The sequence below is a fragment of the Cupressus sempervirens genome, chromosome 5 (genome assembly GCF_028749045.1).
Source record: "Cupressus sempervirens isolate cs-2001-9-10 chromosome 5, ASM2874904v1, whole genome shotgun sequence".
NCBI classification, from domain to species: Eukaryota; Viridiplantae; Streptophyta; class Pinopsida; order Cupressales; family Cupressaceae; genus Cupressus; species Cupressus sempervirens.
The window spans coordinates 223,642,203-223,661,969 of NC_143122.1; the positions used below are offsets into that span (position 1 = coordinate 223,642,203).

General features: G+C 35.9%; 1 protein-coding gene across 1 annotated transcript; it reads right to left on the reverse strand.

Annotated features, from left to right (window-relative positions):
* Positions 1-601: 601 nt before the first annotated feature.
* LOC149555234 (uncharacterized) lies at positions 602-5,386 on the reverse strand. The gene is made up of 4 exons (XM_089829320.1): positions 4,869-5,386; positions 3,330-3,776; positions 1,106-1,133; positions 602-1,014 (listed from the first exon to the last, which is right to left on the reverse strand). The coding sequence occupies exons 1-4, from the start codon at positions 5,062-5,064 to the stop codon at positions 843-845; spliced, it is 843 nt and encodes a 280-aa protein (XP_089685446.1). The 5' UTR covers positions 5,065-5,386; the 3' UTR covers positions 602-842.
* Between the last annotated feature and the right edge of the window lie 14,381 nt (positions 5,387-19,767).

A 19,767-nucleotide genomic window follows, 5' to 3' on the forward strand; every position in this document is an offset into this window, starting at 1 on the left:
TCGTTTCATTATTTCATACATGGCGTATGAAATTTAGATTGAAACATATTTGATTGGACTTTAAGAGAATTGGGCTTTTGTCCATTCTAAAGAAGTGGTCTTCCCCCCTAACCAATCAAAGGCCCTTATACTCGAGAAAACAGGACTACTGACAAGCTCATTCACAACCATTCTAACTTAAATTGCAAAAATATAGAATATCATTCACAGGACTACTGGATTACCTCTTTCACTGTTTGAACAGTATCCACTGTAAGAATTAAATAGAAGAGTTTTTAATTATAGAATGTCCCTTTGCTCTTCTAGGATTTCTGCCTTTAAATGCCTTCTACGATTCAGGATGTCTGTCTCGGAAAAAAAATCATCGACTGAAAAAGATATACTACATATAGCCTGAAAAAGATAGGAGTTTGAGTTTTGCAAAGGAAAAGGAACATGCAAATAGATCTTTGTAGTCCACTATTGGGGAGACAATCTATTTTTGTGCCTACAAATCAATTATAATTATATAGGATTGTCCATACTCCATGCCGGAGGCACCTAACAGTACGCCCAAGAGCAAGAAAAAAGAGGATTAGAAAATGTAGATTAATCCCATGTCTTTGTAAGCAATATAACAATTATCTCAGATTACAAGGGACTGATAAATGAAATTGACAGTCCATACAATACTTGGGAGCATAACTTCAAAAGTTTGAATTTCCATTTACAACAAATTCCCCGACTGAATGAGATCTAAGCTGTGCCCATGGACCATTAATACCCCCTGTAAACATAAGCAATCTTCCCTGCACTGATAACAAAATTTTGCTGAATACAATTAAGCAGCTTCATCAAATCTTTTAAAATGAATCTGAAAATACTAGTACAGCCACAAGCGCAGATGTGAATGATAGCAAAAGCTCCACATTGATAATGATTGAAAGTGCTCCATCCATTGGTACATATGGCGGTACAAAACCCACAGTTGTCCCCGGTGTAGTACTTGTAGTGTTCGTCAGTGATAAACCTCCACTGCGAGAAAACATTCAGCAACAATATTAAGACCAAACCAAAAAATCATTAAGCAAAAAATTATGAACACCCAAACTTAATAGGTGCTTACCTTAGGGAATATTGGCAGGTGCCATAGCCTGTGATCACAAAATCCGCAGATGGGTGTCAGCCTTCAGGTATAGCTTAAGTACAAAATATACTTCCTACTTCAGCACCATTCAATAGGAAACTCATGTTGCACAAAGAACAAATATACTTCTACATCACAGCACCATTCAATAGGAAAATCATGTAGCACAAAGACAACATATACTTTTTTACATGAGCACCATTCAATAGAAAAATCATTTAGCATAAAATATCCAAGTTGCCGAATTGGGGGCAGGTACGGGTACGTGGGTATGAAGCACTGGTTCAGCAGAAACCTTTGCAGGGGGGTGGGTATGTTTTTGGTACATTCATACAAATATATATATGTATGTACGAGTGTGTATATGTGTATGTATCTATATATGCAGCTTAAAAATAGACATTAAGTTTGGAATGTCATATACCTATACATATGCCAAACAAAACCATTACAAATTTCAAATTTTGAAACATATCAATCTAATTCTATAATTCTAAAACAAAACCATTACAACAATGTCAGACAAATTTGAGCACATACTGATACAATAATGGCTTTAGGGAGTATCCTTCCCTCCTTGGAAAAAAGTTTTGTTTCGTTCAGATTGCAATTGATCACATACTGATACTATAATTGGCTTTAGGGAGTATCCTTCCCTCCTTGGAAAAAAGCTTTGTTTGGTTCAGATTACAATTGATCACCCATTGAGATTTCAGATTTCACATCATAAAACTATCGCACTGTTGAGCTTGCATGGATCTGTTAGGTTCCAACCCTAGGACCACCTATTTGCTGCTGGAGTGCACTCTGCCACTGAGCTACTGGGCCCTTCGGACCGACCCTTAAGTGAGACAAGTCAGACAAAAAAGCTTTGTTTGGTTCAGATTACAATTGATCACCCATTGAGATTTCAGATTTCACATCATAAAACTATCGCACTGTTGAGCTTGCATGGATCTGTTAGGTTCCAACCCTAGGACCACCTATTTGCTGCTGGAGTGCACTCTGCCACTGAGCTACTGGGCCCTTCGGACCGACCCTTAAGTGAGACAAGTCAGACAAATATGAGCATATAATGATACAATAATGGCATTAAAGAATATCATTTCACCCTTACAAGAAAATTCATTTGGATCGGGTTGCAATTTAGCACTCTTGTGATTTCTCATCATCAAACCATCGCATTGTTGAGCTTGCATGATTCAGCATCAATGTAAACCTAGGACCACTTAGCTATTGGTCCCCCATATGACCAGCTCCAGCTCCTGATGTGGCTTATTCCTAACACCCCTGGTATGCCACTCTGATAGAATGAATGTTCGGGGCTTCTACTCTGATAGAATGAATGTTTGGGGCTCCTAGTCTGGGATTGGCTCTGATACCATATGAAGCTTGCATGGACCAGCTAGGTCTCTAAACCTAGGACCTTTCATGAGCCAATGCCCCCCACTTATAGGACCAGCTCTTCTTTCATTTGGATGTAGCCTACTTCCCAACAAGCAAACATGCAAAGTGTGGCATGAGCATGCCCAACAAACCCTAGTTTTGACTTATCTTCTGAACATGACATATTAAGGTGGACTGGATCAAATGGTGATAGACGAGCCTGATCCAATATTTACTTGAAGATATATGAAAAATAAGCCTCTGATGAAACAAAACTTTCCTCCATGATAGAAGTGCTCTATTCATTTCCCAGCAATAACTTTGAGGATTTGTCTTAAGGAGTTCAACTTCAACCCAGCTGACCTTATGTGAGTATGACTTTGATCAAATGTGTACCTGAATTTGTATTGAAAGCTATGGATACACCTCCCAAAAGAAGCAATTTATGAAAGGAACGAGCCAAATAGCCAAAGTGTGGTCCTAGGTTAAAATCCTAGTTCTCCATGATTTTTCAAACTGATATTAAAACTTTGTGGGCTTGAAAGGAGTACTAGGAGGGGAAGTCCTTGAAATGACACTTCAGTCTCAACGTTAAAAGGCATCTTGAAAGGGAAATCATTCTAAACAGATTTGTTCAGATGTCATGTGTTATCAAACAAGAGCAACAACAGCCTCGACAAACACAAATTGCTTACATACAAGAAATCAGACCCTGTTTCTATCGATTTCAATATCAGCAAAAGCATAGAAAAACATCATTTGTCATCTCCTAAATCTTTAAAGAAAAAATGATGTCACGAGCTCAAGTGTAACCTACTTGGGTCTGTCGACGTGGTTACTGCAGACCCGCCAAAATCACAGGTTCCTTGAGCCATCCCATTCTTCTGATAGTAACTGTTAAACGCGAAGGAAGCATGAGAAGCTAAAGTATCAGGTTGAAAGCAACTGCCCCCTTGCTGAATTGCCGTACAGTCAGCACCCCCAACCCCACACGCATAATCCAGGGCTACCTGCAAGTTCTGATCTGAGATACTGCTCAATGCCACACACCAACTTTGCCCTGTTATGGCACTTGCAAGGGGTTTGGCCTTTGTTCTGCTGTTCCATCTTGACCCTGGCGAAGGAGCAATGTAACTGCCGCTCTTGTTTGGGCTAGAAACGGGTCCTAAACTGCTAGCAGAGCTCTCTCTTTCCTTCTCCAAAAGCCTCCTCAACCTTGCCATCTCCTCATGACCACCATGATTTGAAACCTGAGACGGAGCTCCTGTGAAAAGAAACCCCCATTAATTTAACCTACAGGTAACCATTAAATCCTCTAATAGTTCACGAAAATGCTCGTGATGAACAAAGAGGTGCACCGGGCATAACCATAATGTCATTTCATTCAACAATAAATAAACCCACGCTCACATAACCTCTAAAACCCTCCAACAGCTCAAGAAAATGCACACACATAGAGAACAAAGTTAAGTGCAGGAGCAACACACATAATGTCCTTTCATCAGCTCTCATCATTTATGATGTGGAACTAGTAGATGGAAGGACCCTAAAGAAGGGTGGGAAGAGTGAATCTTTGAGGAGTGGTGGAAACGGCATGACACTTTGTCAAAAGAGTGTGCCCCATATAAAGATGTTCGGGAGTACAAAGATGGCATACAGATGGGCAGCATGACCAAACTTTATTAAGAGGCAAGATTACACAAGACAGCTAGCCTCCTAATAAGGATCCACAACAAAAAGAAGAACCCAGGCTACTTAACTGGCTCTTTTGGTCCCTTGAACAGTCTCCTGGACGGCATTATAACGTCTCATTTCATTTCACACTAATGCTTTATCACATATTAGCATACACATTATGTACTTCCATTTAACAGTCAGCTGATGGCTTTATTCGGAGATTTAACATACCCACAATGTCTTTTCATTCCACGTTAATGCTATCTTCACAGATTGACACACTCACAATGCATTTTTATTTCAAATCTATGTAAAGAACTACCCACTAGTTATACCCACATCAAATCTTTGTTTCTCCAAAAAGAAATGCAATACATATGATTTCACGCTAATGCTTTTCTCTTATATTAAGTTTTTAACATACCCAAAATGTCTTTTCAATCCACACTAATGCTTTCCTCACAGATTTACATAATCACAATGTATTTTCACTTCAAATCAATAGAGTTTTCAGAGGAAGACACTACCCATTAGTTGAACTCACATTAAATAGTAGCTTCTCCAAAAGGAAATGCAAATACATATGATTTCTTCAGACACTAAATCGATAGCTTCAACATCCATGGCTTTTCTTTCACAGAAAGAGATGAAACCCTAATGTTTAATGAGCGAGACTCACCTGAACAGGTCTGAGCAAAGAACAACCAGCAGAAAACAGAGATGAAGACGAAACAGAGAATGGACCTATCTTGGAAAATGTGTCTTCTCTCCATTGAACCCCAAGCCAATGGACTCTTCTTACACTCGGAAAGTTGTATAAACTTACTAATAAGAAAATTCTTGTCTTCCACTCCAGGGCTAAGAACACATGACATTACTTTGCATGATTGCACATGGTAACCACATGAAATACCCAGATGCAAAATAAGAACAAAGTATATAGATCGAAGTGGTAGGCAGCTTCACTCCACTGCATTTAGCATGTTGCAGGTGTGAGTTGTAATGAGGACTGTGAAGACATTATTAAATACTCAAAATAGAATAGAGAATGCATGGGATATGGCGCCATGCTCACAGAGCCGAACAGCCTACAATAGAATTGTCGGTGGTTGCTAGCTTTGGATTTTGCACCATATTTATGTTTTTGAAACCTGGCAAACGGCTCTATCAGCATGGCTTCGCTGTAATCTATGGAATATGTCAGATGAGAAGAGGAAGATAATAGTTTATATTTTGAATTGTAATGCATTTATTTACTTGGCACAGTACAAAACTATCTGTAAATGAGAGCGTGGGTATGAATGGAAAGTGACTGTCGGTATTAATTAAAAATTAAATAATGAAGTTTAACAGTAGGATTACTAAAGGTTATCATAATTTTTTTTTAAATATTGATTCTGTATTTTCAAATTATTTTAGTAAAATACATTTATTTGCTCATTTCCTTCGCTATGTTTTAATTTAATTGTGACTCATTGAATTTGGTGGAAATTTGGCACAAACTGGAGCTCCAACTGTCCATCGTTTGCTCAAATTATGGTTTTTTGTGCAGGATGTTTGATTCCGAGGAATAAGAATGTATTGTAGAGGCAAAGTTCGAGGTATGAAAAAATAAAAGAGGAAAATATATGTATGAAATTTGAAATTTTACTCTTCAATATGATAAATTATATTTCTTTTATCACACCAAAGATAATTAAAATATTGGTTAATGAATAACATTAGAAATAATAAGGACGATTAAATCAATGGTTGAAACTGTCAACTATTCAATGATGGTGAATGGTTTGTCTTGGGGGAATTTCGGCGGGGAGAGGGGACTAAAGCAGGGTGACCCTATCTCTCCCTATTTGTTTATCATGTTTGTTGAAGACCTGTGAAGGGCGTTCTTGAAAAAGATGGAAGGGGGAAATTAAAGGTATTAAACCTGCATCCACGCTCCCACCAAAGGTGATCCAACAGTTTGTGGATGATACCTTCCTAAGTGGGGAGTCCTCGGTTGGCAAAGCCAAAGCTTTGAAGTCTGTGCTGGAGATATATGCGGTCAACGCGAGACAGAAAATTAATTTGGACAAAAGTAAGGTGTTCTTCTTCAACACCCTCCTTGATATATAGCGAAGGATAGTAAATATTTTGGAATGTAATATTGCTATGTTATAGGACATGTATCTGGGCCTCCCCTTGATGGTGAAAGATGTAAGTAACAACTTTTGGAACTACATTCTGGAGAGGATGGAAAAGAAGTTGATTGGGTGGAAACGTAAAACTCTGAGTAGTGCGAGTAAGGTTCAACTTTTGATTTCCTCCCTCCAAGGGTTACTTGTGTATTTCCTATCGTTGTTCAAAATTACTCAGTGTATGGCAGAGAAATTGGAGAAAACTCAACGTAACTTCCTTTGGTCGGGAGGAAGTGAGAAGAATAGGCTAAGTTTAGTAAATTCGGATACAATTTGTAAACCTAAAAGTAGAGGAGGCTTGGGAGTAAGGAAGATAGCTGATTTGAATAATGTGCTTCTCACCAAGATGGGGTGGAAAATGATGAAGGAGGAAGCCAATTGGTGCAATATTATGAAAGCCAAGTACCTAGGGAATCTGAAATTCTCTCACTGCACCTAGAGAAGTAATCTCCCTATGGGATTTAAGATTTGGGGAAATATTGTGAAAAACAGAACCCTTTTGAAAGATGGTGTAAGGTAGCGCTGGTGGGTAATGGTAATCAGATTAACTTCTGGGAGAGTCTATGGTTTACTAATAAATTGCTAACAAGAGCGAAGTATGGGTCCCTTTGGAACCACCTCCAGGAGCAGGGGGGAGGTATGGTTGCTGATTTTGTTGGCCCATGGAGGAAGTGGAAAAGGGTGGAGTTGCAACATAATGCTCTAGTTAGAGGGGGCCTGATAGAAGAGCTAAATGTTCTACTAGAAGGGTACAGAATCTCGGGAATGGATCATAATGATGAGTTGATTTGGAAGGCCATTTCGATAGGGGAGTTCTTTGTTAAATCTACTTACAAATTAATGTTTGACAAAACTTTGAAACCTAATCACTAGGGGAATATATGGTTCAATCATTTAATCCCAAAGATTAATATATTCTGGTGGACCACCATCCATGGGAAAAACCTCACTATTAATAACCTTATGAAATGGGGTTTTCAATTATCCAATAGATGTTATTTGCGTAAGGAGGAGGAGGAGAATATTACCCACTTGTTCGTTCGTTGTGGTTATGCTTCTAATGTTTGGGGGAGGCCTTTACAGAAGTTGGAGGTGAACTGGGTCTTTAACAAGGATCTGGTGCAATTTGTGGAGAATTGGCAAGGCCTCTTTGCCCAACCCTTCCTTGTCAGTTTGTGGAAGGTTATTTCCCACCATGTCTGTAGGGATATTTGGAAGGAGAGAAATAACAGGGTGTTTAGGAATGGAGAGAGAAATGAGGAGGTTGTTCTAGACAAGATCTACAAACTTATGGTTGAGAATATGAGTTGCAGCAAGTGGAGAAAATCGGTTTTCCCCCCTAGCGAGTTGGATGTTAGAGTGGCCAAGGGTTGGAACTTGGAGGAGGGGATAATGGAGACTAATAATTCCAATATGTTGGCTGGGAGAAGGACATGATGGAAACCCTCGCTTGCGAATTGGGTTAAGCTCAATCTTGATGGTGTTGCCAAAAAGGAAGGTTCGCGAGAGGAGGAATGGTCAGGGATAGCAAGAGCAAGATGTTGTTGGCGTATTTCAGATAGCTAGGGAAAATGTCTAATAATACTGTAGAAGTGATGGCTCTTTATTAGGGTTTAAAATTGGTGATAAGTGTGGGATGGAGAAATGTGGAGATTGAAGGTGATTCAAAAATCATCATAGAAACTATTAAAGATGACATGAGGGAGGGATGGGCCATTAAATGTGTGATAGAAGACATCAAACACTTATTAATTATTTTAAATAGGTTCGATTTGAATCATATTTTTCAGGAGGAAAATAGTGTGGCAGATGGTATGGTGGCGCTAAGCCTAAATGTGAAGGGACTAAGATGTTCGAGGGAATTTAATGCCTTGCCAAATTTGATAAGAGATTTAGTGAGTCAAGACATTTAGCATGATGAATCCTAGCTAGAGAATTATTTTAAATTTTTGTGACCTATTGTTGAGTTGGCAGATAGGACAAAGTTATGAAGGACAGATGGCTAGGTGTGATGGAAATGGTACTGGTATTAATAAATTTGCATGGCCCAAAAAACAAAGAATTTTGAAGTTTGAGAAGAAAGGGTTTTTAATGATTTTCTTGTGCGTGTTCTTGTACGCTGGGATGAGAAAAGGTTCAAATTTTAAATGGTTAGTGTACATTGGGAATGATGGAAAAGATTGGGAGAAAGATAGAGGCAGTCGACATGTGACATTAATTTCTACAAGGGAGACTATTATAATTACTAACAATAATGGTCATTATGTTTACTTAAGGGATATTATTTTTTTGCCTAAGTGTGAAGTCATTCTTAGCAAGTGCTTATGGGTTTCGAAGGAGAAGAGAGGTTTAGAGAAAATTGCAGAGATGGGTGGCGACCTTATGCGTATTGAGTCGTCCATGATAAAGGAGAATACCAAGAAGCCATTGGTGTGGTACTTGCTGAAGGAAGGTGGTTTCGTTCCATTTATGAAGGTGCTAAATGGGCACAATGAAAATTGTTCCTTGTAGTTTGTCAATTTCTAGGAGGTTGAAGAGTCATAATAAATGGCATTTTGTTTCACATCTATGAGGAAATCATTTCTCTGGCAACGGGTTTGGCTATGAAGGGAATGAAATGGAAAAAGGTGACAAGGGTGGCTGATGAAGCGAGTCTACAATGCTTCTTCTTGGATGGGGAGGAACCTATTCAACATAGAGGTGGTTTTATGCAGGAGAAGCTCCCTGAGCCATGGAATGGGGTTTGTTTGATGTTGATGAAGTACCTACTCTGGAAGGGAGGTATGGTGTCTGTTATTACTACCACTTTCCCCTCCTAAATCATTTTTGACACTGTGATTTAATTTCTATTTCGTTCTTTCTATTGCATGATTAATGGATACAGTTATTAATGTAAAGGAAAAAATGAGGAAGGGTGTTCATTTTACCATTTTACATCAAGGGCTAATGTTCCGATTGTATCAATTTCACCTCGCCTTGGTTCCCCCTAGGATCATGGAGATTGATATTCCTTCCCATCCCAACCCCCGGCCCCAACTAGTTCCCCTTAGGATCATGGGTCCCAGAGCCCCTACCCCATAGCCTTCACCTAGCAGGTCCCTTGTTGCATTGAAGCCCACCCCCTTGGGGAAAAAAGGGAGATAGGATAAAGGGAAAGAGAAGGAACAAGAGGAGTTGGAGGAGGAGGGGAGAGGGGGTAGGAGGAGGTCGGGGAGGATAAAAAATTCTAATGCTAAGAGGAAATTGAAACCTGGGGCCTTGCAAGAGGAGTCAGATTCGGAAGACACGGGTCATCCCAAATGAAGGTTGAAAGAGAAGGCATCAAATTTTAGGGTGGGGAGAATGGAGGAGGAGGAAGAGGAGGTTTTGGATTCCTCATGGTTTGGCTCGGGAGAGGGGATGAAGGAGATGAAGGAGGTGTCGCATGTTTCGGCCACCATTGGGCTAGGGTGTGTGGACTTAACTCAGGACCAGTTCCTTGAAACAGTGGATAGAGTGCCCTCCCCTATAACGATTTCCTCCCCTATTAGGGCTTTTTCCAAGGATAATGTTAACCCCCCTGATTATGTAGGATGTTACTATGGTGCGGGCAGACAACTTTCTGCGACATGCAAGAGGTCAACATGAAAAGGATGATTGGCAATGAGGTGTGGGAAAGAATTCATGTGCTGGAAGAAAGAATGTGCCTGTTGACAAAGTTCACTGTCAAAGTGACACATGCCGCTGCCACCACACTTAACCTACTAAAAGACATGGAGGGAGATCTGCCAAAAGAGGAATCCAAAATGTTGTTTGACTTCCTTGCGGAAGATTGGACAAACATCCTCCTACGGAGGAAGGAGGCTAAGAAGCATTAATGGCTCTCTCCTTCTGGTTTTTCATGTTGTTTATCTGTTGGTTGTTGAATTTGGTTGGGTTTAAGGTTGTTATGCCTTTGTTTGTAATTTTTTGTAGCTTTTCTAGTTTTAATATAGGCAGTATGTATGTTAGGCCTGTTGATACTCTTTTAATTATGTTTCCAAACTATGTTTTTGTTTTGTTAAGTGGTAGGGGGTAGTTTTGGTGGTTGGTATTTTGCTAGCAGTTGACCAGTGTGACTGTTTAAGGGCCAACCCCCTAGTTTTGGCTGCTTTTAATTCAAAAACATTAGAAATAATAAAATTATTGGTAAACAAATGTTAAGAATGTTGAAGTAAATTTATTCATTTAATTGTGCGTAATTTAATTCTACATCAAATAATTCAAATTTTTGTTATTAATTTATGTGTCTCAAATTTTACACTGCAAAAGTTTTGATGGTAATTCTAGTTACCTAAAAGAAATTGCTTTATAAGTTTATAGTGTTCAATGATTTTAATTACAATTGTTTTAGTTTATTCCCCTCACACTATCCTCTATAATATATATTTTTTATTGGAGCCATTCAAATATTAATGCTTTCATTTTTTGAGATATATTTTTCATTTAAAATTATATACATTATTATGTTAGTATGAAATTTTTTGAAAGCAATAGAAAGGCATCGAAAATCTTGCCAAAAATAATGCAATATGACGGAAGTCCAAAAAAAAGAATCCCTATAACATCAATTGGTTTGAACCAATCAAAGTGCAAATAAATAGATTTTTTATTCCAAAAGATATATTAATATAAATTTAAACTTTGTAAAAACTATAGTTGTTTAGAAAGAAAAATAAATAAAGTGATGTGATTCGTTAAAGTCAATTGAACATTTGCAAAAACTAAATGCAATAGTATTGCCTATGGCAAGTATAATAATGATCTCTCAAAGTAATCACCCTCCAAACAAACTCAAAAGGATGGTATCTCTAGTTAATACATTTTGTGGCAAATCTTTAAAAGGTGCGTACATTTCTATGAGTATATGTTGTTTTTAAGAGAGGAACATCAAGATTGTCTTTTATAATTTGATTTTAAAATGTTGTAAAAGTATAAACTAATTAGTAAAAAGACATTATGAATTTGTATATATATATAAATATTATTTTGTGTGGAGAATAGTTAATGTTTGAGATTGTAGGGGTGGTTAGACTATCTTGGGAATTTCTCTTGATTAAAAAAATTAAATTATTAAACAAGTAAAAATATATTTAATTGATTCTTATTAATAAAGATAAATTATGCTTTTATTATATTTCAATAAAGGTGATTTTAGAATTATGTCAAAAATATTTAAAATTATTTAGAAAAGGATAATAATCACAATCACATCAATATGAAATGTAATAACTAAGTACGTAATAAAAACTACTTCTCAGACCTCTCAAAGTCCTACAAGAATCTACCACCCCAACATATATGAGAAGAGTGTCAAATCAAAGTGCATTATAATTTAGAACAACCCAAAAGGTACATTGTCTACCCTAAACACAAAGAACATAAAATTCTCCAATTTGATGAACAATTTTAACATAAATTCAATTGAAACAAATAAAGTTCAGACTCAGAGTATACATAGATGATCACACCTCAGCAATTCATTCCATCTCAACCTCTACCATGACCATGGGCACCATTACCCCTTATCCAAAATATTACCTCTTCCCCATTCACAGGTCACACACCCACAATCGCATGCACACCTTCCTTGTTAAGATTAAGGAATAGCTGGGGGTGGGGTGGTGCAGGGAGTGAATCAGTATTCCTAAACATTGAACCAAATTAAATTGATTTTATAATCACAATAAAACTAAAATGAAAAGTAAATTGAAACATAAAAAGTGCACCATGGAAGTACTTAGAGCTGCATATTTTTATCATAGAAACTAAGGGAAAAAATCATGGTGGGAATTGTGACCCACAAATATTACTTTGTAGAAGTAATTATCTCGGTTAAAGGATTAAGTACAATCGTAAACCTTGTTAAAGTTTTTGAGGGAAGACAAGAGACATTTGACACTCACCTAGAGCACATTGCTTAGTTACAATAGTTAGGACTACAACCTAATGAGAAACAACTCATTCAATTACATTTGGGCTACAACCCAAGTTTGGCCTATAATCCAAAATAGAATTGTTATATAGCATCACATGTGCCTAATTAGTTCAAATGAAAGAACATAAAAAATCTTCGTATTGTCCTCTACCTCTTTGCATCAATAATAGAACACAAACACAACATATTCTTTACTAATCCTATCGCTTAAATGTCACTCTCCAAAATTCCAAAAACTCGATCTCGTATCTGTGGCAAAAACATAAAGTAGTTGACTCAAAAGGGGTATAATGAATTATGTAGTAGATTTTATTATACCTCAACTAAATAATCACATAATAACTTGTTATGCACATATTATAATATATGTAGTTGATTCTAACATGATCAATCACCAAAATACACTAGCTCATTAGTTTACCAAGTTTACCAATGGAATCATTCAATGCTATATAATGTGATGATCAAAGTAGGCACTCTAATATGTCTATTATGAGAATCTAGTTGCACATATCGAAACTATCTAAGCTTTATTCATATTGATCAAAATCATATGCATGTATCTTGTGCATTTCTTTGTAATTAGTCAAATTTCATCAACAAAATAATTGATAGACCAAAATCCTATAAGGTGGCTAAGAGATAAGTGTGGATTTGTTATCAATGACAACATACCATGCATTATCAAGTGCCTATTGCCAACAATCTCCCCCTTTGGTATTGATGGTAACACTTAGTGAAAAATGACTAATTGTCCAATCAAAATGACAAGTATCAAAAACTTTTAAACTATTTACATATATACAAAATATTATGTCGATATTAGAAAAACTTGAATACATCTAAAAAGTTGCTCCTAAGAGCTGCAAAGTTTACATATCAAGTCTTCTAAGACTTTCCAAAATCTAAATATGTCCACATGTAGCATATGCTAACTTTTCAAGCTCAATGAAAGTTTGGTAGACTAAAATACATATAGGCCTTAACTACCTCTATCAAATATCTCTACACTAAATCAATGTTGTAAACAACCAAAATCTCTAAATCTATGAATCTTCCTTTCATTCTCTATCTCTCAACTTCAAGTGTCTTGATATTATCTTGATTTTAAGAACTTTAGCTACACGTTCTTATGCATTTCCTTGACTGTATCAAATTCATTGATAACTCTACAAGATGCTTTTCTCCTTCCTCAATGAGTTTGTCTATATCAAAAACATGTAAAGAGAAGTTTATACACAACCTATATATCATACATCTAGTTGATATAGCCTCCTAAAAATGAGTAATTGCACTATCAAATGATGTTGGTCCTTTGAAATGAGAAAGCATAATTTATTATATCAATGTTGCATAAATTATGTCTGTACCTTTACTAGAGACGACTTCTCCAAAGTCTCAAAACATGTATCAAAAGTGCCAAGAAGTTTTTCCAACTGATTTCTAGAAGAATCATCAGTCTTAGACTTGCACAATCTTCTTTATCTTTGTTTCCATTAACAACAATCTCCCTCCCCTTTCATCATTCTACAAGGATCTTTCCTTAACCTTTATATGAGAGATTATCTATATTTTAATTAGCTTAGCTATATCCAGATTATCCAAATCTCAAACTTTTTTTATCAGATATATCAATAGATTTACTTGTGTCTCTTGCTGATAATCTTATTTTTACTAGTGACAACTCGCCCTATGATTACATGTGTACATATGCTCAATATGATCTTATGATTGATTTCCCTCAGGTTCATAATCCATTGCTTCTAAATATTGAACATCTTTAATATATTTGCCAATCTCCTTTTCAATCTCCACCTCGATAGGCTTATCAAAAAAATAGCATTTATTGGTCATTATTTCTCATATTTCTTCTTTGTTAATTACATAATCAGTTTTAGACTTATCCTCTTCTCCTTTTCTTTTTCTCTTTCATGTTCATCATCTTTCGGTGGATCAAGTGTAATACGTGCTCCTAGAATCAATAGATCTGGTTCCTCAATAGTAGAAAATAATTTATCATCAGTATCAATTTTATCCTCTCGAGCCTCTTTGCCCTTGGTTCCTTCTTCTTTGGTACATCATGTTCGATTTCTAGAAGCATATTGTTTATTATATCCTCATTTTCCATAATGATCTCCTCTAATCTTCCATCCATCAACATGTTGATTCTTCTTCTAGTCAATAGTCTCCTTTTAACTTCGTCAAGAATATTCTTCTTATCATCATTTTTTATCATAGGGAATATCTTTGTAATAACTCCCTCTCTAATCCATCAGTCTTCCTCAAATGCAACTAGCCTTATTTCTTCGAACTTGATATATAACTCATCAAGTAGTTGGTCCTTAATTTCAAGTAATATTTTGCTAAACTTATTCAAATGAGTAATAAATCTTTGGTCAAGTCTTCTTTTATCAACTTCATCAAATGAATTATAATATTTTCTCACTTGAATTAGCATACCATGTTAACTACCTTATCCAGAATCTTATCTATAAGATCTTTAGTCTTACCAATAATTGTAGGTCTTCTTTTGACGACTTTTTCTACAATCACTCCTTCAATCCATAACCTTTTCTTTGAATCATTAGACTTAGTAGACGAGTCATCACCCTTTTCCATTTTTTGAGGTCACACACTCTTTACCTTGGTTCTCCTCCTTGCTGGTTTAGACTTGGATTTTCTCCACCTTAGTTTTTGAAACATTTGGCATAGATGTATTCTCAAATAATTTATTAGTGGTCTTCTTAGGAGGTGTAGGTGTATCTTTAGGTGTAATCCTTGTTGTCCTTTGACTGGGTGACATAGAAATAGGTGGAGTTGAAGCTTTCTTGTTTACACCACCAGGTGTAACTTGAGTTTCCTTGCTCTTCTCTTTCTCATCTTTCTTTCTCCTTATTTCCTCCATATGAACATTTCTTATTTCTAGCTACACTGAAATATTGCCAACCATTTTCCTTATCTTCTTGGTTCTTGTTGTCTAATAAAGCTTACTCTAATTTTTTAAATATTTTTCTTCATAAATCCCAAATCTCATTACATTAGGATCTTTAGGTTTCAAAAGCACGTCATCAATATGCTTGACTACAATTGAAGGATCAACTTCATATCCTATGGGCATTAACCACGAGGTCCTTAGTTCCATTTCCTACTTGAAACACATATCAGTCTTAACCATAAAAAAATTATATATGTATATTTCTCAACTAAGCTCTCAATATTTCTCTCCCTTTTCTACATTGAAACATCTTGAAATAACCAAAAAGTTTATGATCAATCGATTCTTAGTCTACATTCTATAGTACCAATTGATTTAGATAGCTACAATAATGTCCTTCTATCAAGTAAAACATTTAATATACTAGGAAAATAGTTCATTAGATAGAAAAACATGTGAATAATTAATGATCCATATTTGAATATCTAAGTTCTTCCTTCTTAATATTGCAAAGATTCTCCGTCTATTGTTCTCTCAAAATCTCATACACATTAATCTAAGAACCTTCATTTAACATTGTATAAGCACTATGCATAATAGTTGTAGAAATAGAATTGATTATGCTACTATGATTTATCTGATAACCTAATATCATGGATGTGATTTTGACATAAGGTTACTTAATGTCATTCACAATCATAGCTCTTATGTCCTATTTCAAATTGGTAACTTGCTGAAAAAAATTATTTCTTTGAATATTTTAGGGTCGGGTTTTCTCTAGTTACATTAAATCTAGTAACTGGATGAATTAAGGGTACATGCATGATCATGGTGTGCCAAAAAGTGGTGATGTGAAAAAAGTGGAGTTTTAAAATGTATGAAAGTGTTTCAAAATCTGCTTTGACTTTTTTCCACTCATCTTGATACCAAAGCAAAAAGGTGAGACCAACCCTTTTTGAGTATCTAATCCATTATTGGGTACCTAATTCATTATATCGGGTACTTGAAATTGGATTAGATACTTGAAACTTTCGACTACAAATTTTTGAAAAAAACTTGAGAGCAATCATTTTCAATTATTTTGTCTCCCCATTTCATGTATTTGATAGTGAAATAGGTATACGATATTGGCAATTTCAAGTAACTAAATTATTTTTGTTTATTTGATTGTTTTCAATGAATTATATTTAAAACTAGATTTTTAAAGTAGAACTCACTGATTTATTTCATTTTAATTAAAATATATTAATACAAATAGTAATTTTTGGATTCTTTGCAATATAATAGCCTAACTAACCCAAATGATATTGATAACACTGAGCCACGAAACAATGTTCCTCAAAACCCTCCACCAAACAATCTAGTACCCATCTAAATTGTCCACCAAAAGATCCACTACCACCTCAAAACCCTCCTTGAATTGAAGATTTGATACGAGAAAATCTTACTGAACTAAGGGTTTGCAAACCACATAGAACACTATACCTATACTGGCTCCCATGTTATCCATGTTAAACACCATAGTGGATAATATTCAAACATCTATCGATGAACAAAATGTTTCTCTTCACTGGCATGAGAAAATGCATGCCATGTTTGATGATGGTTTGGACTATGATGAGGTTGCAACCCTAAACATAAGTAAAGATGGTATAGTTAACCCTTTTGTGAACCTAAAATTTGGTAAAAAGTAGAGCACACAAATATGAAATTATCAATTAGATGGTGCACAAATGAGGCTATGTGTGCAAACTTTTGGGATCGTTGGTGGATGGGTTTTGACAAACCTCCACACAAAAATTTAGAGGTCTCATTCTATTTCATTAGAAAACTGTATGTTGAATTTGTGTTGGGCCTCAAGGTGAACTATTGGAGCATGAGGCCCAACATGAGTGTAAGGGGAGGAGCTCCTCAGTATAGACCCTTTCCCCAGTGGAAGAGAGCTGACACTTTTGTCCCCCCTACTGATATCTCCCCTCCTCTAGTGCATCATCTTGATATCATTGCAGAGGCTAGCTCTTAGACTATTAGAGCCATCCATAGATTGAGTATCCTATCAATATCCCAGACTAGGTCAGTGTTGTCTCTGTGTGTTGATGATGTTGGCATGAGTTCATCATCAACGAGCTCATCACATGTTTGTGTGCCCCATACTTGCATAACATGCAAGAATATTTGTCTAGGTCCCATTGGTGATCATTATTAGTATCAGTTTCTATTTGAGGAGGATCATACAATAGATGTGCCTACAGAGATTACACACCCTAACATCAGAGAGGGGAGGTATGTAGAGCCATGGGATCCTTCTATGTTGGTACATGTATACAATTTTTTGTTATGACATATGTGATTTATATTTAATCTTTATAATAGAATGATTTTAACCCATACTGACTTATACATGTATGTGATCTTCATTCATGTTCAATTGGTGACTGAGGAGGAGCTCACATAGGTTGATGACATCATTATCTCAACTATCTCATTTGGCCTTGAGACATCTATGGTACATTATGTTGTGTTCTCATTATTTTTCTATTTGATATTGGAACATATATGGTTTCTAGTCTTTCTTTTCTCTTCCATGTGTTAATTGTTAGTGGGGGACAAAGCGTGGTAGGTGAGGCGGAATCCACTGACAAGGGAAAGGTAATTAAGTTCTTTTAAAGTGACTAAATATCAATGCATTCTTGTAAAATATTTCTGCTAATAAAATTTAGTTACATTCTTTATTGTACAAGGTGTGGCTATTGGCGATGAGTTTAGGCAGATTCGACATCGTAGACCCTCTAGCATTTCCATTCGTAGTGAGGGCCCCATCATATGTATAAGTATCATTTATTTTTTATTTTCCTTATCTTCATAAACAAATGCAAAATTGATTTCCATGATATTAACAACTAGGCTTTTGTATCTCATAGGAAACAACTAGAGTGCAGGAGGTTAGACATCAGAGTTATGTATCTTTTCTCACGTAACCATTATATCCAAAGGAGGATTCAACAGAGGTAAGTTCTACTTTGAATTCTTGATTATATGTTGTAAATTTAGTATGCTATGAATCATAATGTTATATTTTAAGTAGTAGATCCATATGAAAACCATAATTGAACATATACATGCCACAATCAAGAAGATTCAAGCATTATCAAGGACATATGAGAGGACTCCTGACCATCGTAGGAGGTCGACAAGAGAGGTATTAATGATGAAAGTTCAGAACTATAAATATTCATTGAAAAAAGGATCATTATCATTTGTGTAATTCAATGTTAAATAAATTGAATCATATAAATCTAGTAGTCTAACTTTGGGTTTTCCTTTTTTGTTTATGTAGGAGGCATCTGATCCACCTAGTTCAGTGAAGAGGTTGCATTTTGATGATCCGCCAACAACATAGGATAGTATAGTTGTCATAGGATGCGTCAGGAGACATTTTGAGATGGAATACTCCACACTGTATACAAAAACATTGATATTATACACATTTTGATGACATGATCAACCATATTTTGTATATGGATCAATGTATTTTGATATATATTTGCATAATTTGTCTATGGATACATGAACTTTGATATATATATATATAATTGTGTAATTTGTCTATAGATACATGTAATTTTGATATATATTTTTTTCATTTATGTGCACAAAGAGATACATATTAATTTAGTATAATATTGTTCAATTTATCATGGATCATGTGTATTGTTCATGTTTATGAAATATCATTCATTTTGGTCATGTTTGTTATATTCGAGTCAAATGCACTAATATGTGAAGTAGATTTTATCAACCTTTATTATCAAATTTTGATGCAATGTTTAATTTGAAATTATATCAAATATGTTTAATTTGAAATGATGTCTGCAGTCTCTTAAGATGACTACAATTAGCCAAATCCATGACCAATTTGGTCTTAGAAGCCCATCTTTGGTCTTGAGAGATGCTTCAGTATGTAGTGGTCATAAACATTATAGGGGCTCTACGGTCAAAATAGGGTTATCTATAGAGTTCACCCACCCATCTGGAGCTAATGGCATTGACAATTCAATGTCATGATTATTGGTTTCAAAGTTATGCAGTGATGCACCAATGAAATGAGACATACTGGAAGTTTTGGCATCGGGTGAGATCGTTGTGCCAAATCCAAACTAAATGTGATCTCTCTGAACTAGGAGAGTTTATTGTAGACCTCAAAATCACTCCCTTGTATCATTCAATGTTTCATCGATAGCCCCCACGAGCTCTGAGTTATGACCCTCAGAAGATCGATCTCCAAACACACATAAAGTATCTTAGAGACACTTTGGTATGGGGTGGCTCCATACATTGTAGGCCCTCCATGGTCAAAACAAGGGTTTCACTAGGATTCAACCACCCATTTAGAGCTAATGAAGCTAATGATTTGATGCCAAGATCAATGGTTTCAAAGTTATGTAGTGATGCACCAATGAACTGAGGCACACTACAAGTTTTGGCATCGGGCGAGATCGTTGTGCCAAAT

Excerpts from the sequence above, each read along its gene's own strand:
- LOC149555234 (XM_089829320.1), bottom strand. The coding sequence starts at position 5,064 with ATGTCATGTGTTCTTAGCCCTGGAGTGGAAGACAAGAATTTTCTTATT. Across the intron at positions 3,777-4,868 it reads CTTTGCTCAGACCTGTTCAG|GAGCTCCGTCTCAGGTTTCA; the intron begins GTGAGTCTCGCT and ends TTCTTTTCACAG. Across the intron at positions 1,134-3,329 it reads AACCACGTCGACAGACCCAA|GCTATGGCACCTGCCAATAT; the intron begins GTAGGTTACACT and ends TTGTGATCACAG.